The 20861-nt window shown below is 47.9% G+C and overlaps 2 protein-coding genes across 2 annotated transcripts; one reads left to right on the top strand and one right to left on the bottom strand.

The window, feature by feature from the left end:
* Nucleotides 1–420: 420 nt before the first annotated feature.
* Nucleotides 421–8184, bottom strand: BSDC1 (BSD domain containing 1). Its single transcript, XM_074894273.1, has 11 exons — nucleotides 8138–8184; nucleotides 7903–7963; nucleotides 7091–7207; nucleotides 6282–6452; nucleotides 6107–6161; nucleotides 5588–5703; nucleotides 5170–5238; nucleotides 4880–4961; nucleotides 4146–4685; nucleotides 2959–3062; nucleotides 421–2418 (listed from the first exon to the last, which is right to left on the bottom strand). Exons 1-11 carry the CDS (start codon nucleotides 8146–8148, stop codon nucleotides 2386–2388), a joined length of 1359 nt encoding a protein of 452 aa, XP_074750374.1. The 5' UTR covers nucleotides 8149–8184; the 3' UTR covers nucleotides 421–2385.
* Nucleotides 8185–8248: 64 nt separating this feature from the next.
* ZBTB8B (zinc finger and BTB domain containing 8B) lies at nucleotides 8249–19553 on the top strand. Its single transcript, XM_074894279.1, has 4 exons — nucleotides 8249–8300; nucleotides 8543–9506; nucleotides 12124–12302; nucleotides 12613–19553. The coding sequence occupies exons 2-4, from the start codon at nucleotides 8561–8563 to the stop codon at nucleotides 12928–12930; spliced, it is 1443 nt and encodes a 480-aa protein (XP_074750380.1). The 5' UTR covers nucleotides 8249–8300; nucleotides 8543–8560; the 3' UTR covers nucleotides 12931–19553.
* The last annotated feature ends 1308 nt before the right edge of the window (nucleotides 19554–20861 follow it).

Below are 20861 nucleotides of genomic sequence, written 5' to 3'. Positions count from 1 at the left end.
CACCCTGTCCCCTCCTGTCCCACCACTTGTGTCCCATCCCTTCACACTCTGTCCCCCCATGTCCCAGCCCTTGTGTCCCATCATTCATGTCCCATCTCATCCCTTTGCACCCTCGTGTCTTGTCCAAACCTGTCCCCTCTCCCCCCACACCCCAACACACCACACACAGCTTTTGAGCACAGAAATGCTCTAAAATGTCTTTTTATTATAAATCTGTCACTGATCCACACTCCACGGCTCCAGGGCTGGCTGTGGCCGGTGCAGTGCTGGCCCGGGGGCTGTTGTACCTTCCCCAGTTCAAGAACCTCCCAAGGCAGGCAGGGGCAGAGGGGAATTTAAAGCAGCTGATGCACAGACCCTCCTGAGGGAGCCACCCCCATCCCCCCGGCAAAGGAAATGAGGACGCCCGACACAGGCAGCGACTCTGTAGAATTTCTTTAATTGCTGTTAACTGCAAGTCTGTAAAAGGTTTGGAGAAAGTCATCGTTACAAAACTACCAGCTGTTAGAATTGTTCCTGGTTTTCACCCCAGCTAGAAAAGGCTCAGGGAGATGCAGAATAGTTCAGAACAGAGAATATTGCACAGACAACCAAACGGTTAATTTGACTAAAGAAGAAAAAAGAAAAAGTGACACAGATGAGAGCTCTCCAGCCAGGACTCACCATCAAACCCCCAGGGAACACAGCCCCGACCCCCCGCCCTGACACCCCCAACAGTGTCATCAACCCACAACGGGTTTTCCCACTACAGCTAAATTTGAGCCCAGGACAGGGTGAGGCCGCAGCACGTTGCTGCACCCGCACACCGAGCGGGAGGAGAGTTGTAGCTCAGTCCTCGTGGGTTTCACAGGACAAACGTCCTCTGGCGTAAGCACCTGAAGCCACCGCTGCCACCAATGCGTCTACATGGGCAGCTGCCTTCAAGAATCTCCTCAAAGGGGAAAAAAAAAAAACCCAAAACAACAAAACCCCAACTCTTCCAAGTGCACCTAGGTTAACGCTATCCCAAACCAGAAGGAAACCCACAGCTCCAACAAAGCAGCCCTGGAAGGGGCAGGAGGACACAGGTAGCACATACAAAACCACCACCCGAAGGGCCGGGACAGCAGCGAGGGCTCTGTCCCTTCAGAACTGCGTATTAGCGACATCCCCCGAGGAGCGTCTCGGGACATTAGAAGGGAACTGCCCCCAAAAGAGGCCGTGGGTCCGAAGGAAGCATTGCAAGCAGTCCTGGGGGGCTTAAGTGAAGGAGCCCGAGTGAGCGCAGCAAAGCCGGTGACCCCAGGGGCTGTGAGGCCTGGCACGCGGGACACGAGGGGAGTCGGAGGAGCGGACAGACACAGCCTCAGCCAACAGGTACCACCCGCGCCTCGGTGCTTCTGCCTCCCCCCAGGCTGGGAGAGGGAAAGGCCGAGCCTCAGTGTCCAGGCGGAGGTTAAAGTGGTCAGTGGGCCAGACTGGGGCTCTGCAAGGGCTGAACTGGACACCACAAGGGAGGGGTTCTGCTCCCAGGATGACCCCAAATCACTGCCTGCCCCGAGGGGCTCAGTAAGAGCAAGCCACAGGTCCTTTGCTTGGAGAATTTAACTAGAAGTACACAAAACGCAGGAGAGGAAGGCAGTGCGGCTGCAAAGGGGGGAGCAGCAGGCCTTGGCTCTTAGAGGAGCTGCTGCTCTTGCAGCAGGAAACAGGAGTTTCCATTAGAAGAAGCCTCCAAGATGAAAAGCCAGGCAGAAGCTCAGGGTTTGGCAGGGAGTTTGGCTCCTTCCAGCACGGCCCAGGCATCGGGTCAAAGCCACAAGCCCACTGCCTTTTCTTTGCAGCAAGGAGTGGCACAGCAGAAAGAGCTTCTACTGCAGCACCTCCAGCCCCCGGCCACTCCCCGCACAGGGCCTTCTCCAGGGACAGCCTGGCCAGCAGCACAGAGCAGCAAGTGAGGCAGAACTTGCACCCAAGAGCCTCTGAACTGCTGGACTGTAGACTACACACGCACACACACAAGCAAACAATCAGCCAGCTGGCAGTCTGGTGGCACCAAGCAATCCTGCCAGGTGTCCGAGTGCCCAGCTCGCCCCGGGGACCCCTCACTGCATCGCATCTGCCCCTACCTGACGCTTTCGGGGCAGTCAGTTTTGGCTCGGCCAGTCTCTAGGACCTACTAAGATGGGCTCCTAGCAGCTAAGTGTACGAGTGAACTCCTGCTTCCTCCTCCTCCAGGTCTGAAGGGGTCACGCGAGTTGCCCACAGGATTTAGCAGGAATGAAACTCCTCCAGCCTGGAACTGCAATCCCCAGCACAGTTACACACAAAGGAACAGCCGGTCCGTGATTTAATTCACATTCGATGGTGGAAATGAGCCTGTGACACACACTAGAAGCAGTCGCTTTATTCCCAGTCTTCCCACTCTTCATCTTCCAACTGCAAACAAGAGAAACATCCCTCAGTTTGTTTCTGTAACTCTACACCCACTTGTCAATAGATCCTCCTGACCAGGGCACCTGAGTCAGCCAAAGCCTGACGTATCCTCACGCTCCCACACCCTCACAACAGGGATTTGCTCTGTTCCCCTCAGGGAACTTGCACACTCATCCCTCTTTAAGCACGTCCAGGCAGCCACTCTCCACTCCAGCTACCACCCATGACTCCCACAGCGAGATCCCAAGCTCCATGTCCTCAAAGAGCGAGTCACGCCTTCGAGAAGCCTCCTGCGAGCGGCTCCAGGCAGGCAGCTGCCTGCTGCAGCGCTGCCCTTCCAGGCCAGCAGCAGCCCCGTCCCGCTGCAGCGGGCAGCACAGCCTTAGCTCCAGCACTGGGGCTGGACACAGAGCTCCAACAGAGGGATTTGCCCTCAAACTGCAATAACTGCACCCACCAACAGCACAGCTCAAGCAGCAGCACCCCAAGGCATTGCTGATTGTTTCTGGGAACAATTTGAGGGAGCAACTCCCCTCAACTCACCTCCCCAGACACTTCCACCTTCGAGAGCGCCAGCTGCACCTCCTCTTCAGTCATGTCCAAATCAAAGTCCTTTTCCCAGTCCTCGCTGATATCCGTGCTGGAGCCTGTAACCACAAACACTGCGACTGAGCCATCAGAGCCACGTGTGCTCGCCAGACACCCCGGCCAAAGCACGCAGCTGGCCAAGCAGACCCACAAAGGCCCTGGTATTCAGGAGGCTCAGCTCTACGGCAGCCTGCCCGAGGAGAGAAAGCCTCCCCCATTCCCAGGAGCAGGCTGTCAGCTCACTAACAGAGGGGATGGACTGAACTGCACCTCCCTCGCAGCAAGGGCTGGTTCAGAACAAGTGGGAGAGGTGAACACTGAAACACGTCCTCCTCTGGCCTGGGAGAACTGGGGTGTGTCACATTTCAGTCACATCGAAACACAACAGATAAGGAATAACAGGAGTGACTTATATATGGGGACTGTCGTAGGCCCCAACAGAAGGAACCATCTCCTGAGGCAGAGGAGCAGCACTAGGGGTGACATGGAGAGGGAAGGTAACACCACACTCCCTACACAGCCCACAGCCTTGCCCCAGCACCCAGCAGACCAGGGACCAAAGGTCTGCTCTGTGCAGCCAGCAGACTTCGGACTTCTTGTCTAACTTCACTCTGCTCCCAGACCCAGTTGATGATACTTGGTCACCTTGCTGGAGCTCAGGCTACTTCCAGTGGCTTTATAATCCTATAACCGACATAACCGTTACTCTGGGAGACCTGCAGCAGGCTCTGCTGAAGGCAGAATCCCCTACAAGGAAAGGCTTGCCAGTAGCGTCAGCCAGAGCTGCGCCATTCCCTAGTCACAGGGTCCTGGAGGAGTCTCACCCTCCGTTCTCCTGAGGGAGCACAGGGAGGGGGCTCAGGAGAGGGCTCAGGCCAGAGCCAGCTGCAGCACCGGCCCAGCCACCTGCTGAGAGCAGACTGTCACCATCTGATGTGACCCGCTTGACCCTGCCCAATAGCATAAAGATTTGCTTCCACTTTAGTTTTGCCCATTAGGCAATCTTTGGATCTAACGTTCATGGGTGATTTTGGTAAAACGTCTTTTCTCCTCCCCATCATCATAAAATCAGAGCCCTTGCCCCAAAAGCTGCCACCCCCAGCAGAAGGTTTCCAGGCCCTGTGCTGGCACTATATACGCACCTTTCTTGCCATTGTTGGAGGGAGTGGATTTCCCACTATCCGAGTTCAGCTCGAAGACTCGTAGATCTGTTGGTCCTTCCTCTTTCAGAGTCTCTGTCCTGCCCTGGGCTTTGCTCTCCACCTCTTTGAGCTCTGTAACAGCCGGTTGCTCTGAGGATGCTGCAGACTTGCAGGCAGGTGCAGAAAGGTGACCAGGTTCTGGGGGCTTTGGCAGGGAGCTCTGCTCTTCCGAGGTGGCCTCCAGCAGCCTCTGGGAGAGGTCTCCGGTCCCAGCTGGTTGTGCTCCAGTCTGTAGCTGCGCAGCAGGCACAGAGGCAGGGTTTGCAATCTGAGTCACAAGGGAGATGCTCTCACTGCTCTCAGAGGGGCTCCCCTCTGCTGGGGCCGGCTCCGGGGGGAGGACAGCCCAGCTTTCCTCTGAGGGTCCCTTGTGAACAGTGGGGTAGCTTCCCTCCAGGGCTGCGGGGGCAGATTCTTTCTCTGCTGCTTCTGGAAATTTCACGTTTGCACAAGGCAGGGGTGACATCCCCAAGAACTCCTCTGTAGGAAGGCAGAAGAGAAGCGAGAGATGTTTCAGCAAGCGCAGCAGCAGCTGACAGTGCAGCAGGGGTTGGCTGCAGCTGGGCTGGGAGCTCAATCTGTGGGAGCGAGGAGGAGGAGGCACCACCCTCTCTAACCGAGACCTGCCGAGGTCTGCACCAGCCCTCCCGCAGATCCCCAACCATTGGACCCACCTTCATCCTCCTCCCAGCCTGGCTCCTCCTGGTGAATGCTCTGCTCCGCTCGCTGCTTCAGAGCCTCCCTCCGGGCTTCATCCTACAGGGAATTCAGCGTCAGTCGCCACTCACGTCCCTAATCCCTTTTTTCCCCCCCAGCATTTCAGCGTCAGTGACAAGGACACAGACAAGGCAGCCCAGATCCCTGCTTTTCCAAGAGAAGTATCTTCTGCCTCTTTGGTGTGCGTTAGCGAGCTCCTTGGCTGGAGTGCCCACCCACTGGGGGAGACACCCACCTCCTGACCTACCTGCTCCAGGCGATGCACTTTATAGAAGTAGCGCTGCCAGAATTCAGAATGAGAAACAGCCACCGGGACCTGGGAGCGACAGGGGAAATGCGATGAGTCACGTCAGAAGGAGGGCTGCGGTTGCTGCCTTGTTCCCCTCATAACCTGCACTTTCAGGTGCACAGACTTGCGACCAAGCCTCAGGTATCCACTGGCAGATGCTCACACATCAGGTAGCCACAGAGGAACTTCTGTTCCTGGCCAGTGGCAAGCAAGCAGGGAAGAATAATAAAATACGCTGCCAAATATCCCTGTGCCAGCTTACCACGCAACCACAGTCCTTTCTACCACCAACTGCAGGGCCTGAGCAGCTCAGGGCTTCCCTGCACCATACCCCACGTCAGAAGTTGCCCACTACAGGAGCCAGGCAGGGCCTTACCATTTTGGTATAGAGAGCCCGGATGGAAGGGCTGGTTGCCAGCAGCTCCGCAATCTCCCCTTTCTTCTCCTCTAGGTTAAACTGAGAGAGCCAGGTCTCAAGGAGCTCAGCAGGACCTGTACAGGACAGGCAGAGAGATAACAGTCCTCGACACAAACAGGGCAGGAATAGTTTTGGGAATTTTAATCAAAAATATACTACAGACCAGGCCAGCAGGGGTGAGCAAGGGGCAAAGGAGGAGGGAGAGGTGGGTCTCTGAGCCCACCCCACATCACAGGTCCTCTGCCAGCACAAGGCCATGTAGCACCAGCTGCAGCGGCGGTTTGAACTGGCCCAGCAAACTCTCAGTCTAAGCCAGTCCCCGAGGCAACAGACTGATCTGCTCTCCACAAACGGTGACCCCATCTACAGGGAAGCCAGCAGGCCCGCTGGCAAAAGGCTCTGGGCAATTCAGGACAGCCCACAGACCCCACGCAAGGGCCAGCTTGGCTCAGCAGCACCACCGAGTCCCCCCCGTACCATCAGGCTCATTGCAGTAGGTGGCTGGGTCTGACTGGAGGCTGTAGAGGCGAGCCTGGAGGAGAAAACGCACAGGGCAGAGCTGTCAGTGGAGGGGCAGCAGCAGCAGAGCCCCCAGAGGACAGGGCTCGGGACCCCACATCCCGGAGGGAAGCTCTGGGAACGGGGCACTCACCTTGGCGCTGTCATAGGGCTCTGTGGTACCTGTGGGTGTTGCCATCAGCGTTATGACATCGCAGTCAATGGTCTTATCCGGCGAGGGAGCAAACGTGTCTGAGATGACACCCAGGAAGTCAGAAAGTCCTTTCCTCACCTTTTCAGTCGCACCTGATGAACCTTCCGTCCTCTTGAAGAGAAAAAGCAGCACAGGGTAAGTAACAGTGCCAGCAGTAGCAGGACAAGTCTGTCTTTTCTGGATAGGTTCCTTTAAGGAAGCAGGATGCCTCTGCCTACAAAAAGAGCTAATGAGGTGACACTGTGTGGCCAGGGCTAGGCTAGGAGAAGGGTGTGGTGGCCAGCACTAGCCTCAGGTGGTAATGGGGTAGGCAGGCTTTGTAATAGGTTTGTGAAGAACTGAGTCTAGGCTTTTCGGGGAAGGACACAGCCAGGTTCAGGGACTGGCTGGTTTGGGGCTGGACTGTCACAGCAGCAGCTGTGTGGGGTTAAGGCTGACAGCTCGTGTGGAGATCCGATGTCACACGACAGTGACACTGCCAGTGTCCCACCCACACGGCACGCAGGGAGAGGCAAAGCACAGGAACCCACCTCCACTCATCTCCAGAGGTTCCTCGCCACTACAAGCAAGGAAATCCCACACAGTGCTCAGCACCAAACCCGCCCCAGGGAGAAAGTCTGAAACCTGAAGCTCATGGTTACACGTTGGGGTTTGTTCAGGGGATGGGGTCCTCGGAGACAGGTACATCCTATTCACCCCCCACTTTGCTTTCTGAACACAAATCCCAGCTCTCTCGCTCCTATACTCACTGCCAGCTTGTCCTTGACCACACTGGCCGTAGCAGCAATAGTGCAGGCTGTGTCATGCTGCACTACTTGAGTGAACTCAGCCAGGTCCCGTTTCATGAATTCCAAAGCTTCTGTGGACTATAAGAAGACAACAGACAGGTTGTGTAATCTTTGTGCTCTCCAACAAAGCCACAGTCACCCTGGAAACACCTGGCACACTGAAGATTAAAGTGCAAGAGCCTTTAACCCTTACCCCAAGTCGTGTAGTGGGGAAGACCATAAGAACCAGAATAACCATGGGAAACTGCTATGCCCAAAATACATTACAGTGGGCTTTTTTAAGCTAAGAATAGGAAAAGACAGGTTAGGAAAAGCCTTGTTCTGCATTCTGTGTATGATTAACATAAGCAACGCTGCCACAGGCAGGAAATTACACATCTAAAAGCAATGCTGCAAGCACATGCCCTCCCTGCTCGGGGAGGGATTTTCACCGCGGCAGCCCAACGCTGCTCCCCTGAGCCGTCAGATCCCAGCGCAGCACTGGGGTATTTATAACAAATAACTCCCTCTCCGCGTAGCGACCGGGCCCCTTCCGGGGGTCCCGGGCCGCACTCCAGCCGCACGCCCTCACCGGGCCTCGGGCAGTCACGCCACGGCCAGGCTCGGAAGCCATCCAAGCCCTTGTTGGCAAGGCCGCTGTCGCGGCCACAAGCCCAGCTAGCGCCGCAGGCCGCCGGGAGCACGGTGCAGCGCCCGCGGGGAGCCGGCCAGCCCCGGGGCTCCCCCAGCCCCCCGCCCCCCGGGGCAGCGCGGCCCGGCCCGCCGGTTCTTACCTTCTCCTTGACGGCCTGGTAGCTCTGCTGCAGCCAGCTCCGCCACCAGCCCGCGTCCTCCCTGCCGGGGGACACGCGCGTCAGGCAGGCCCCGGCCCCGCCCGCTCCCCGGGACCCACCGCGCCGCCCCCCCGAGGCCTGGCCCGCTCCCGCCGCCACCTCGGGGCTGGGCCAGGCCCGGCCCGCTCCCCGCCACCCCCCGGCCCGGCTGCGCCCCCCGCCCTCCCCAGCTCACCCCTCCGCCATCTTGGCGGCCTGACGTCATCAATATTTACCGACCCCTCACCCCGTAGGCCCCGCCCCTCGGCCGGGACTCGGCGTGACGTCACTTCCTCCTGCGGGGAGGGCGGCCGCGGCACGGCGGCGCGGCGGGAGCGGGCGGCCGGCCGGCAGCGGGGGTGAGCGGCGCTGAGCGGCGCTGAGGGCGGGGGCGCGGCCCGGGGGACGCCCGGTGAGGGGAGGGAGGAGCCGCGGCGGCGCGGGCCGGGCCCGGGGGGTGCGCGGTGGCGGCGGCGGGGAGGTGGCGCGGCCGCTCCCGGCCCCGGGTCTCCAGAAGTGCCCCGCGGGTGTGGGGAGGGAGAGGCCGGCGGGAGGGCCCGCGGGAGCTCTGCTGACGGTGCCTTCTCGTTGACTCCGGCAGCGAGCGGAGGCGGGAGCCATGGAGATGCAGTCGTACTACACCAAGCTTTTGGGAGAGCTCAACGAGCAGCGCAAGAGGGACTTCTTCTGCGACTGCAGCATTATCGTGGAGGGGAGGATCTTCAAAGCGCACAAAAACATTTTGTTCGCCAACAGCGGTTATTTCCGAGCCCTGCTGATTCACTACATCCAAGACAGCGGCCGCCACAGCACCGCCTCTCTGGACATTGTCACCTCGGAGGCCTTCTCCATCATCCTAGATTTCCTTTATTCCGGGAAGCTAGATCTCTGTGGGGAAAATGTTATCGAGGTGATGTCTGCGGCTAGCTATTTGCAGATGACCGATGTGGTCAACTTCTGCAAAACATATATAAGGTCGTCGTTAGATATTTGCAGGAAAATAGAGAGAGAAGCTGCTTTCTATCAGGCTGATAGCGGGAGCGCTAGTTCTGCGAGAGAGGGCACCTCGTACAGCTCCAAGAGCCAGTGCTCTGCCTCTGTCTCTTCCCTGCAGGAGAAGGAAAGGATTTCGGATTGCCAGAGAGATCCTCCCTGCGGTGAATGCAGCAGCTGCCATCCCCTGGAGCTCGTAGTCAGGGACCCTGTAAGCAGCGACTCTCCAGATGACGTTAATTCTTCGCTGCCCAAGGGGGTGGAACCCAAAGTAGAGTTTGACTCGGATGAAGTAGAGGTAGAAGTGGGTGAACGGCTGCCGCAGTATCCCACTCCGTTGTCCCTCGAGCAGATGGAAGAGGGGCTGCACGGCGGGCAGGCGATGGACCTGGCCTGCAATAACTATCACATGAAACAATTCCTAGAGGCCCTGTTGCGCAACAGCTCAGCTCAGAGAAAGGATGATGTGGTTCACCACTTTGTCCGGGGCTTTGAGGGTAGGCCAGAGGATGCAGGGGTAGCCATGAGTTCCATGATGGACATTCACAGCGACTGGTATGGTGAGGACACAGGTGAGAGGACTCCAGGGGGGTGTAGTCTGTATAATTGAGGAGGAAAGTGCGTAGTGTGCGACTTCCTTTGTTACTCTCGTTCTTGTTCAGGAATATATTGCTGAATATTATGCCGTAGCAAAATAAACTATTGTTCTGGACTTCAAAAGAAAGCTGTACTCATTTATTCAGTGCAGCATTTGGGAGGTAAGTATTTCTAACAGTTTTAGAGTCTCTTTGAAACAGATCCTGGAGCTTGGTGTTGGTGACCCTGCTTTAATAAACAATCTCACTGGGGACCTTGTTGAATGGCAGGCGAATTTTTAAAAAGAATCTTCCTCTTGTAATGTTAGTGTTATAAGGAGCAATCGGAAAGATCAGTTGAGCTGCCACAAGAGGGATCTGCTGTAGAACCTGACAGAGCAGAAGTAGCTTATTCCACTGAAGCTCCTGACAGCACATCAATTGCTGGATGACAGTCTGTTTGCTGTTACTTACTTTGAACTTTAAAAGGGCAGAAATCAGTTCTATTCAATACTGAGAGATACCTAGAAATTCTTTCAAGGGCACCAAAAGCTTTACACTCTGTGGTGTTGCACAAAGGCAAGACTTAACTTTTACCTCTAGAGGCAGACTCGCTTTTCAGCTGCTGGTCACCTGCTTTCCCAAGCCCAGGCCTGTTGGGATGTCTCACGCTGGCAGGAATAAGTCCTAGCAGCAGTGTCAGGGACCTGGAGAAGAAGGTCATGTCCATGTGCCTTTCTCCTGAAGTGGACAGTAAGGATTTGGGCATTTTATCTGCTTTCGGTCACATTGGTGCACAGCTTGCCTCGCCCAAACTGCCTTAAGGAAGACAGGAGGCGGCTCTGACAAATGCTGCAAGGGCCATCGTCGTTCAGGATGTGACAAATATAATAATGGTGTGGGCAGCAGACAGGAAATCTTTCCCTGAATATTCTACTCTAGATAGCAGGCTTACATTCATGTCATTTCCAGCTCAAGCAGGCATGTGTGATCTTAAAGCCAATAAACCCCATATATTCTCTCACTGCTTTAAAATAAGGAATCGGATAAAATCACAAATCCAGCCCTACAGTCACCAGAGGACTGTAGTTACCAGAACAGAGTGCCATCACCAGCACGTGGTTGACGTGTAGCAAGGCAAGACCATCTAACACACAAACTTTGCTTACTTTTTTCCCTCTTAACATCTTCAGACTGTTAATGAATCATTAAAAGGGAAATGCTCCTGGAATTTGATAGAGAACATCGAGTGTTATGACAATGTATTAGGAATGTTAAAGGTAGATGTGCTTTAAATAGGAGCGGGGGAAAAAACCCAAACCTTGCATTCAATTATGCTTCTCTGCTAAAATTGAACATCGTAAGCATTTAGTAGAATAGAAGTATTATTTTCCCAAGACACCAGGAATGAGAAATACAAAGTCCTGATAAAAGAATGGTTCTCTCATGCGTTCAGGCTGACAGATAAGTGCCACTTACTTTCAAGTGTCCACATCTGTTACCAGTCATCCTGGTCCCTTTCACAGCTGATGGAGAGTAAACAGGCACCTCTAGAGAGCCTGGAAGCAAGGCAGGTCTAAGAACTGCTTTTCTTTTTTTTTTTTTTTTTTTTAAACAGCTCTAATTGCCCAGCAGGATTAGCAACACCTTGTGAAGGTCTGAAATTGGGCGAGATGAATTTCACTCACACGTTAATACTTAGACGCTCCTGGTGTTGAGACTGGGTTAGACAGACCTTAGCACAAGGAATGTTCTACAGCCCCACCTACTTCGGGGTAACTGTTAAAGAGCTCAAGGCTTGATATGCAAACGCTTTCCTGAATCAATACCCGAAACAGGGAAAACGAATCTTTTAGTGTAGTATCTCAACCTTTATGTGGGAAAAGAAGCTCATATCTGGGCTGACACTGAAAAACTTGGCAATACCCATGTTTATGTAAAATGTTTATGTAAAACTTAATTTTTTCTTTTTGCATCTGACTTCATAAATTACATATTACTTGTGTGCGTATAGTTTGATTTTTAGGAAAAGTAAAATAGCAGCAGCAAATGTATTGGACTCCTTCATCTTGTTATAACCAATAGGAAGGGTAAAGTGAACGGCAGTGGAAACAAGCATTTATATCTTTAGATGGGTTCCCTACATCTAAATTTATGCACTTTGTAAAACTTTGGGAAACATTGCGCTACTTCTACCTGTAATTTGGTTTAGTTTCTAATGCTGTTTAACGCTAGTGGGATCTTAAAAAAAAAAAAAAAGAGACTTTCTATGGCTGAGATAGTGCAGAGACCCCACTGCACTAAAAGCAAATTTTTGTCATTTAATTAAATGGCTTCTTAAAATAAAATTAATTTGTTTTTCTGTTGTGAGCCATCTCCCTTAGAGTATCAGCTATATAAGTATAGGCAGGCTGATCATCAAGGGACTTGATATCTGCAGCTGCACGAGTGTCTTCTGAAATTGCACAACCTACAGAAATTCCAGGTAAGCCAAATACAAAGAGGGGAAGGTGCAACTATCTTGACTCAGATTTGCAGCTCAGAAGACAAGAAGCCCACCTAGCTAACGTTGGTGAACTGCCTGATCTAATGCATTGTGTTTTTCTTCCAAAAGGTGATGTATTAGTTGTGCCAATCAAGCTTCACAAATGTCCGTTCTGTCCCTACACGGCTAAACAGAAAGGAATTCTAAAACGGCACATTCGCTCTCACACAGGTGAGAGACCTTACCCCTGTGAGACGTGTGGGAAACGTTTCACTCGGCAGGAACACCTTCGGAGTCACGCTTTAAGTGTAAGTTTGCAAGATTATCAGGAAATTTTAAAGTTTTTGGCGTTTCTCGATCGTGTTTCCCAAAATGTTGGACGAAATGATGGTTGCTGATGTGAGATAAACTTTTCTAATAGTAAGTTTAACCTGCTGATATTTGCTTATGTAGCCCCAAATTTTTGTCGCTGGAAATGTGATGGGATCATCTGCCCTTTAGCTTAAGCGTAGATGTTTTTCTGTTCTGGGAATATATGCAAACCAGCACCCCCAGAAGGAGCTAAGGCAAGAAGGCGGATTGCCTTTTTTTACCACAGTGTTTTATTTTTAACTTCAGGTGCATCGATCAAACAAGCCAATTATCTGTAAAGGTTGCAGGAGAACATTCACAAGTAGCCTGTCTCAAGGATTACGACGCTTTGGCTTGTGCGACAGCTGCACCTGCGTGACCACTACCCACGAGGACTCGATGCCCATTAACCTCAGCCTAATGGAACCTTCGTCGGAAGGCCAGGAGAAGGGTGATGCCGATAACGATTGGCCTATCTATGTGGAGTCTGGAGAGGAGAATGATCCAGCTGATGATGATGATGCTGATGGTGATGACAAGCAGGAAATCCACAGGAGCTTATCAGACCGAGAAACACTTATGTAGCAGTGAGAGGAGAGTGGGAGCATTCAAAGTGTCTCTCTGACAGCCTGCAACAGAAAACTGCTTATTTGCCCTATTAGTGAGACTGTGCTGGTTTTTATTATTCCATTTTTTACTGGAAGAGTGGGGAGAATTGGAATTTTTAATACTTTTCAGTGCTGTGCACCAGAAATCTGTGAAGAATCTTCTGTCTGGGGTTCACAGAGGTTGTACTTGAGCAATTTCCAGTGGTGTCTCTGCCTCCTAGTTTTGATTTTGCAGGTGGAACATCTCTGTGTTGTTTTGATAACAGGTTTCTTCAAATAATGCTGTCGTGGTCCTTAATCCCTGATCTGATAGGGGTACCGTCTTCTCTCTGAAGATTACATTAAAAGAAATGTAGTTTTCATCCGTTACCTTGGACTTTTCTAAACTAAGTTGTGATCCTTCTGTATTAGGACAGTATTATCTAAATTGTAAACCTCAAGTGTTTGCTTAGACTGGATTTGACCTCCAGGGCAGACAAATCAGGATAGCAAAAATATGCTGCTACTGGAAGCACAGACAGTAAGAATAAATATATTTCGTGTGTCCTTAATTGCAGGTATTTAGAGAACCAGCTTCTCTTTCTGATTTGTTTTTACTGCATCTTCCTCTCTCAAGAGCTCAGACTACAGATCTTCAGATGTGTCTTTAATGTCATGTAGACATTAGTAGTCTTGGCTTAAGAAATATTAAGCACACATTAGGGTGTTTAGTGTCCTGGTCTCTCAGTTTAGACTAAGCGAACTGCCCCATTTTCTTCAGCTTTTTACAGTAGCAGTTAAAAGCTGTCAATCAGGTTACTTGGGAATTCTGATTCTGGTAGATTAAATAGCCAGATTCACAGCTGATGTAGCCAAGGAGCAGTTAAATATAAATATCTGAGCTATGCATATAAAACAGCTCTGAATACCCTTTTTGAAGCAATTGGTTAGGAGATCTCAGAAATTTTTACTAGCCTCTTTGTATGCAATTCCTTTTTCTTTTGCTATATTTTCTTTTAGTCTTTGGTGATCCTTCTCATGGTTTATGTTGTTGTGTGAATTTATTCAAGTACGGTTTTGTTTTGGGGGGGGGGGGGGGTGTTTAAGCTTCAGTGTGGACCTCATGTTTCTTTGCTGGGATAGATAAAGGTTGGCTTTCAAAGGAGGTGAGATTTTTTTACCTTTCCAGTAGCAAGTTGATAGAAGCTATCAAAAATCAAGCTGGGAAGCTTTAGAAGAAAACACACCGCCAACAGAAAGCCTGTTTGCTTATGGGTAACCTACTGTTTCCTAACGAAGAGACAAAACTGAAATATACTGTGAAATAAGACTGTTAATGCTTCTTTACTATGTTGTTTATAAGTGTTTCATGAAAAGGCAAATTGTAATGAGTCTTTCTAGCTGGAGTAAGTGCTGGATCAGAAGCCTGTAGGCAGACATGGCTGACAATGAGCAGTTCCTCCCACCTCACAAGACAGTGCTTCTTGAGCCTTGTAGTGTAGACTTAACACTTGGCAAACATTTAGATGGAACCTAAAAAACAAAAGAGCCCTCCGATTTAACCAGTTGGGGGTTTTTTGCATACCTTGTGCTTTTATTTTACATACCGAAAAAGAACAATTCGGTTCCTCCATCTGCTTCATCCTCCAGTGAAACAGTAATCCTGTAGCGATGTTGCAATTTACTTGTGAGAGGTGATTCTGATGTGACAAATGCAGTTAAGAATTCATTCCCAGATCACATAGGATGAGGAAAGAAGAAACAAGCTTCTTTTTAAACAAGTCACTCCACTAGTGGTTCCTGAAAACAGCAGAAGGTAAAAAGACTTGTTCTGAAATGTCTCTCTGGTGTAAGTTCCTGACGAGTGCCACCTTTGCGAGAAGATACTGGCGTCACATGTAACGTTTATTTTCTGTAATTTAAGTTGCATAAGCTTTCAGTAGGCCCTATTCCAGGTCATCTGTAAATTTGAGTTTGTAATAGCTGAGCAGTACCATAGTGATACACATCATCACAGAAAAATCTCACTGGGACAAGGTCTTTAAAAAATTCAGGGCTTTACAGCCCCTATTTTAGTCCTCTAAATTAAGACCATCAAAGAGACAGCTCATGCAGATGCCAGATTTGGAGCTGAGCTCCTCTGAAAATCCTGCTGTGGTTTTGGGTCCTTAGCACTTCTGAAAATCTGAGCAAAACTGGGCTTGTAAATCTTGCCAGCACATTTGAAAATGCAACCTCCAGCCTACCAGGGCTAGTCTTTTGGACTACTACTCTTATTTTTGTTGAGTCCATCCAACACCAGAGGGTATTTTTTTGGTATCTGCTTATCTGATAAAGGACAGACTTCTGCATGTGAGAACACCTGAAAAAGTCGCAGATTATCCGTGTTTGTTGGGAGACTAACTCGCTAATGAAAGTGGGGTAGGAATGTAAATAGGGATCCAAAATGATATTTAGTGACCAGGCATCCCAATTTCTGGTCGCTCTAGCATGAAGATGCCACCTCATTGTAAATATTGGTAGAAGCCGCTAGATATGGAGTATCAGCTGAGCATGGTTCTGGCTAGTGCACCACAATTAAACTGTCAGATTTTGGCCTCTCACACGGCGGAGCTGTGCTGAGGTGTGGGGTGGGTAACTCTGAAACTGTGAAGACATTCAGAGTAGGGAAAATTAACCTCTTGCGAAAGTCTGTGTGTAGTAAGAGCTGCAGGAATGACTGCAGAGACCTTCAGCGCTTTTACTTCAACCTGCTTTCTTTGGTCTTAGAGATTGTTCTTGTGTGTCTTGTGCATAGAGAATGGAGCTGTGTTAAGGTTTGTGTCGCACTGGGTAAAGGGGTTGGGGGGGGGGTTATGCCGTTCACATTCCAGATTGAAAGTCACCACCAAAATCGATGTTTCCTGTTGATCTGTCATATTGTGCTGCTCTGTTTTCAGTGGAGTCCTTCAGCCTTTGTATTTAGAAGAGGATGTAGTTTACCCACATTCTTGTGACCAGATGTTCATGTAAATCTGTTTGCTGTGCTTTCCACTTAGTTTTTGGATGTTTTTCCTGAAATCTTCCATTGTAGATCCAGCCTCGACAAGCTTTGAGAAAATGATGTAGCTGTTTTAAAATATTCATATGGTGCTTAATGAAGAATCAAAAATAATGTTTTTAGGAAAGTTATTTCTAATATAATCTCTTTCTCAAAGTTTTTTAAAGGCCACGCAGACTACATATCTTGAAGTCTTAGCTCTCCGTAGTTGACTTTGTTTAGAGTATACGTTTTAACGTACTTTTGCACATAATTGCACTGTATTTCACTGCAGGAATACATGCTGCACTGGTATTAGTAGCGCATTTAACCTCTTGGTGCAAGACCTTGTAAATCTTCCAAATGTGGTCATTTAATTTACTGATGTTTTGTAAGGCAGTTTCATAACTGAAGTCCCTTAGTCTACTTTAAATGACAAATTCTTATAAACCGAACCTTATTTGTAGAAGTGACTTAACTATATTTGTGGATCTTGGAGCGTTCTGGAGCTTTTTGATTGTTTAGAAAATAAAACTCTCTGAGAGGGTTGCTTTGATTTTTTTACTGTTCAAAAGTTGACTGAGTAAACCTGAGTGTCTAGATTAAGGCTCACATTTCAATTTCTGGGAATTAAAAATTAATACATCCATTTCTGGTGAGAGACAATTTGCAAGCAAGAATCAGATTCTTGGTAGGAAAGGATTAAAAGGATGCTGCCAACTTGAAACTCAGCCAACTGGGTTTTTTTTAGAAAATCTTTTATATTATTAGCACTGACTTTGTTTCCTTACCAGTTTTTGTAGTTTTATAATCATCTTAACTTTTTAAACTCTTTTTAAAGCTTTTAATTTTTCATGCGGGGTGAGAAAAATCCATGCAACTGGGAAGCAGCCACTGATCCTAGCTAGAAGAAAATCCTGTCAAATGCCTACGATAAAATGCATGGAGGGGGGAACAAACTCCAAATATTCTTTCTAGATAATTTTCAATTATATTGGATATTTCACAAACAGACTTTTTAAAACCTGCTTTTACAGAATATTGTATTTAAAAATCTGTATTTACCTGTTGATTTAGAATATCCTGAATCAATGAAAAATGTAATAACCCCTTCTTTCTTTTCAGTGTTTTCATTCAAACAGTGAAATCTCTTCCCTTTTATTGGGATCTTTAGGTTTATACGTTTTTGTTTCAGAAATGCCTGGGAATCACTCATATTTCAAGACTTGTTTATTATTGGGGTTTTTAAAAAAATAGTTCATTTTTGTTAGTATTAAAGATTTCTGGATCCAACTTAAGTTGACAGTGCCCTTTAACGTGCACATAAAAATTGCATTTCTTCTTTTAAAGGCCACTGCTAACATGTCAACCAAATAATTGAAGGCAGTCTGGTTTTTGCCTTTTGTTGGACTGTTTGAAATTCAGATTTTCTACGCACCTAGAAATATTAGTAGCAGGTATGAGAATATAAAGGGCACGAAGTTGTTAAAACCTTGCCAGCGGCTCCATTTATACACGTACGTGTGGTGTGCATGCCCACACAGAGCTGCTTTTAGGTCTGAGTTACAGTTAGGATGTCATCATCCCTGCCATGTAGGTTAGCGGAGCACCTTTAGTAAATCATACCCAGTGAATATAGCAACTTCTTTGGTTTTTATTAAATATAAGCAGGCGTCTGGACACTAGTAAATTAAAAAGAAAGAAAAAAACCAAACAAAACCAAAACTGAAACAAACACCTACCTACCCCAACCCCTAAAAAAAACCCCTCTCAAAACACAGCAACTTTAAATGCCATCCCCAGATATCCAAAGGCGATAAACTAGACTTCAATCTTTGGACTGCCAGGCAAGATGCAAAATATTTTAACTGTCAAAATATGACTCCGTCCTTCGTTCATGCTTTTAACATAAGCAGCTAAGTCTCCAGTCCTATGAAAGCTTAGACTCACAATTGGTCCCATTGATCACGAGACTAGTTATAAGGGTAAAATTTGAGCATACATTGACATTTTTGCAGAATTAGAAACCAAACCAAGTCTTAGAAATTAAGTTCTTCAGCGGCAAGGCTTATTTTAATTTTTAGCTGCTGGATTCTTTTTGAGTTGGAGGGGAATTATGTGAACACAAATTTAATTTGAGAGCCGATGACTGTGCTACTGATTTTTCAAATTCTGTCTTGTTGTTTGGTTGTTAATAACTAAGGTACGTGAGCGCGTGTATTACTCAAACAAAAATGGGAAGCTTCCTTTGAACTTGTCTTCTTGTAGTTGTTTTGTGTTTCTAATAGGGGAAAGATATCTTTTGTTAGTAAATAAAAGCTATTGGTAGCTCTAACAGCTGTTTCTAGATCACAAAAAAATCAGAATACCTCAGTCTTTGGAGACTTGGAGGATTCTTCTCCTGTGTGAAACTGAAAACTAGAATACTCACTAAACTAAACAAGAGTTAACACTTTGGGGAGATGCCCTGATTTTAGAACCTGCCTATTTGAGATACCATCATGCAGATGGATTTATGGGTAGATTTAAGGACCTCTGTAAATCTCCAAGCCCATTCCAGAATCTGTCCAAGTGAGAGCCAGTACAGTCATAGCACTGTATTATTAAACAAGATGCTGTATATTTGTTGAAGCAGGAGAGGAAGATTTTTTTTTTTTTTTCACTTTTGAAAAACCAATGTGCAAATGTTGCCAGAAAACGCAGCATCTCTGGACAGATCAGTGGAGTAGTTCAATCAAAAGTAAATTGTCCTAAAATACTACTTGGTACAATAACATTTTCATTTGTACCATCTGAACCTGATGTATGTGAAATTCAGTTACCCCAGCTTTCTCCAAATGCCCATTTTCTTTCACATTTTTACTGTTTTAACTCTTCTGTTGTTTACTGAACTTTTAAACATAGCAGATTACAACTTTTTAAGAAGTGCTCCAGTACAAGCAAAATAAGGGTACTTAAAAACCAAACAAAGAAATATTATCCAGTGTTAAGTAGATTATTTTGATGAGAAAGGGGAGTGCTAGGGAGTGAAAGAAGGGACTGATACCTAGTGCTCTGCTTCCACAGGTATTTGGGATCCATAGTTTATGTGGGAAAAAGATCATGTAAAGTTAATCATGGGTCTTTATAGCAGTTTACAAAAGATAGCTTGGCAGCGTTCACAGACAATTCAGACTACACTCCGGGCAGCAGTGTGAACCCAGCAAACCTTTCCAGATTTAATAACTGGACGTTTTCCACAGATCAGTAATTGAGAAGCTGCGCCGATGTTTTAGCAAGCTGCTGGATCTGCAGGTGTCCCTGTCCTGACGCGGCGACGGCTGTGAGCGTAGGTATCAGGGTGGAAGAGAGAAAAACAAACGGAACCAAAGTTGAGAATTAACGTGCATCACCACCACGCAGGCTATTCGCCCTTTTTAAGGGTGGGGATCAAATCTTTAAGTGCTTTTTGTAATGTTTTTTCTACAGTGGTGCATTACTGAATTTGTCTTTATTGTCTGTTAAATTGTGTGTGTACTATATATGTTTATATTGTTGTATGTAGTCTGGTTCTTTTATAGTTAAAGAACAGAAAACATTAAATAAATACTAATCTCACGATAAGCATATATTTTTTTCCATTTTTTACACAAAAGATGTGGGGCACTGAAGCACTCATCCCAGCTCTTTTGTCCCTGGTTCTGAGGGCCATGGGGTTGTTACCACCCTTGGTGAGAAGGACTCTCGCTGTGGGAGAAGGCAGGCAGGAGCGCAGGGCAATCAAGGGAGATGAGAGGTTGTCAGAGAGGTTGCTAATGATTTGGAGAGCATTAATTGTTTAGATCAAGGTCGAAGTCATCAATATAGATGAGCTGTACGCAAATATGCTCACAGTTTTAGGTGTTAAGGGAAGCTGGGTTGAAGATAAGAATACGTCTAACAAGTATTTAATTCTGTTGGTACAGGATTAGGATTTTGGGTTCCTAGAATAGATGAAGCTGCCGACAAGTTGTGCTGAGATGCTTGTACGGCTGCTGCCTGTTAACACTGCCATCAAATCTCAGACTTGCCCTAAATTGTAAGCTTTGTTTAGAAGATGGCCTGCTCGGTTACTGCTAGGTGTACTCAGATGGAAGAGTCCTCCCTGTACTCAACATTTTAGGACAGAGTATTGCGATTTCCTTTTCATTTTGAAAAATTAATTGACCTCCTGGTGACCTGGAGGCTGAACAACCATTTATGTTTGTACTAGAAGACAACAAGGCTGCAGCTCGGGCTCTTCGTGAAGACAACGGAACTACAGACATCGTGGGTGAGTCTATCGGCTCTGTCACGCAGAAAGCTGATGACAGTAAAGATGATGCCGAGGCAAATGAACTAAAGCCAAATATAAGCTGGCAGCATATTAGACAAAAATTGTCGTATCATTCCTAATTCATTTCTGGCTTATTCCTCAATCTCCAGACCGTGTCTGCGTAAGCTCTCTCATTATGACAGGGATATGGTCTTATCTTGCATACTTTGTATTCCTGGAGGCATTAGGTCCTGTAACCCTGAAAAGTTTCCTGACATGGAACAATTAGCAACTCGCCTATGAACTACTAAAAAATATATATTTTTATGTCACACAAAGTTTCTCAAAAGCTTTTAAGCAAACAAAATGTTCTCAGAAAATTTTTTCTTTAAGAGGTATAACACTATTTCAAAATCAACAATTTTTGCAAGAGCATGGATTAAAATTCCTGCTGTTCACATTTTCTCATTAAATGCATTTTTAGATCCAGCGCAAAAAAAAAAAGGCAAGTAATTAATTCCCCGAGTATGGTACGTTTCTGATCCAGTGGAAAAAAAATGCAGCTAATTCTTCAATGATAGAACAAGGAAAGAAATTGTGTTGCTTTAGGCCAAGGTTATATGCAATTTTACTTATA

The sequence above is a fragment of the Strix uralensis genome, chromosome 25, assembly GCF_047716275.1.
Source record: "Strix uralensis isolate ZFMK-TIS-50842 chromosome 25, bStrUra1, whole genome shotgun sequence".
In the NCBI taxonomy this organism is placed as follows: Eukaryota; Metazoa; Chordata; class Aves; order Strigiformes; family Strigidae; genus Strix; species Strix uralensis.
The sequence above is the reverse complement of the archived record's forward strand: the minus strand, read 5'-3'. Positions and strand labels throughout refer to the sequence as shown.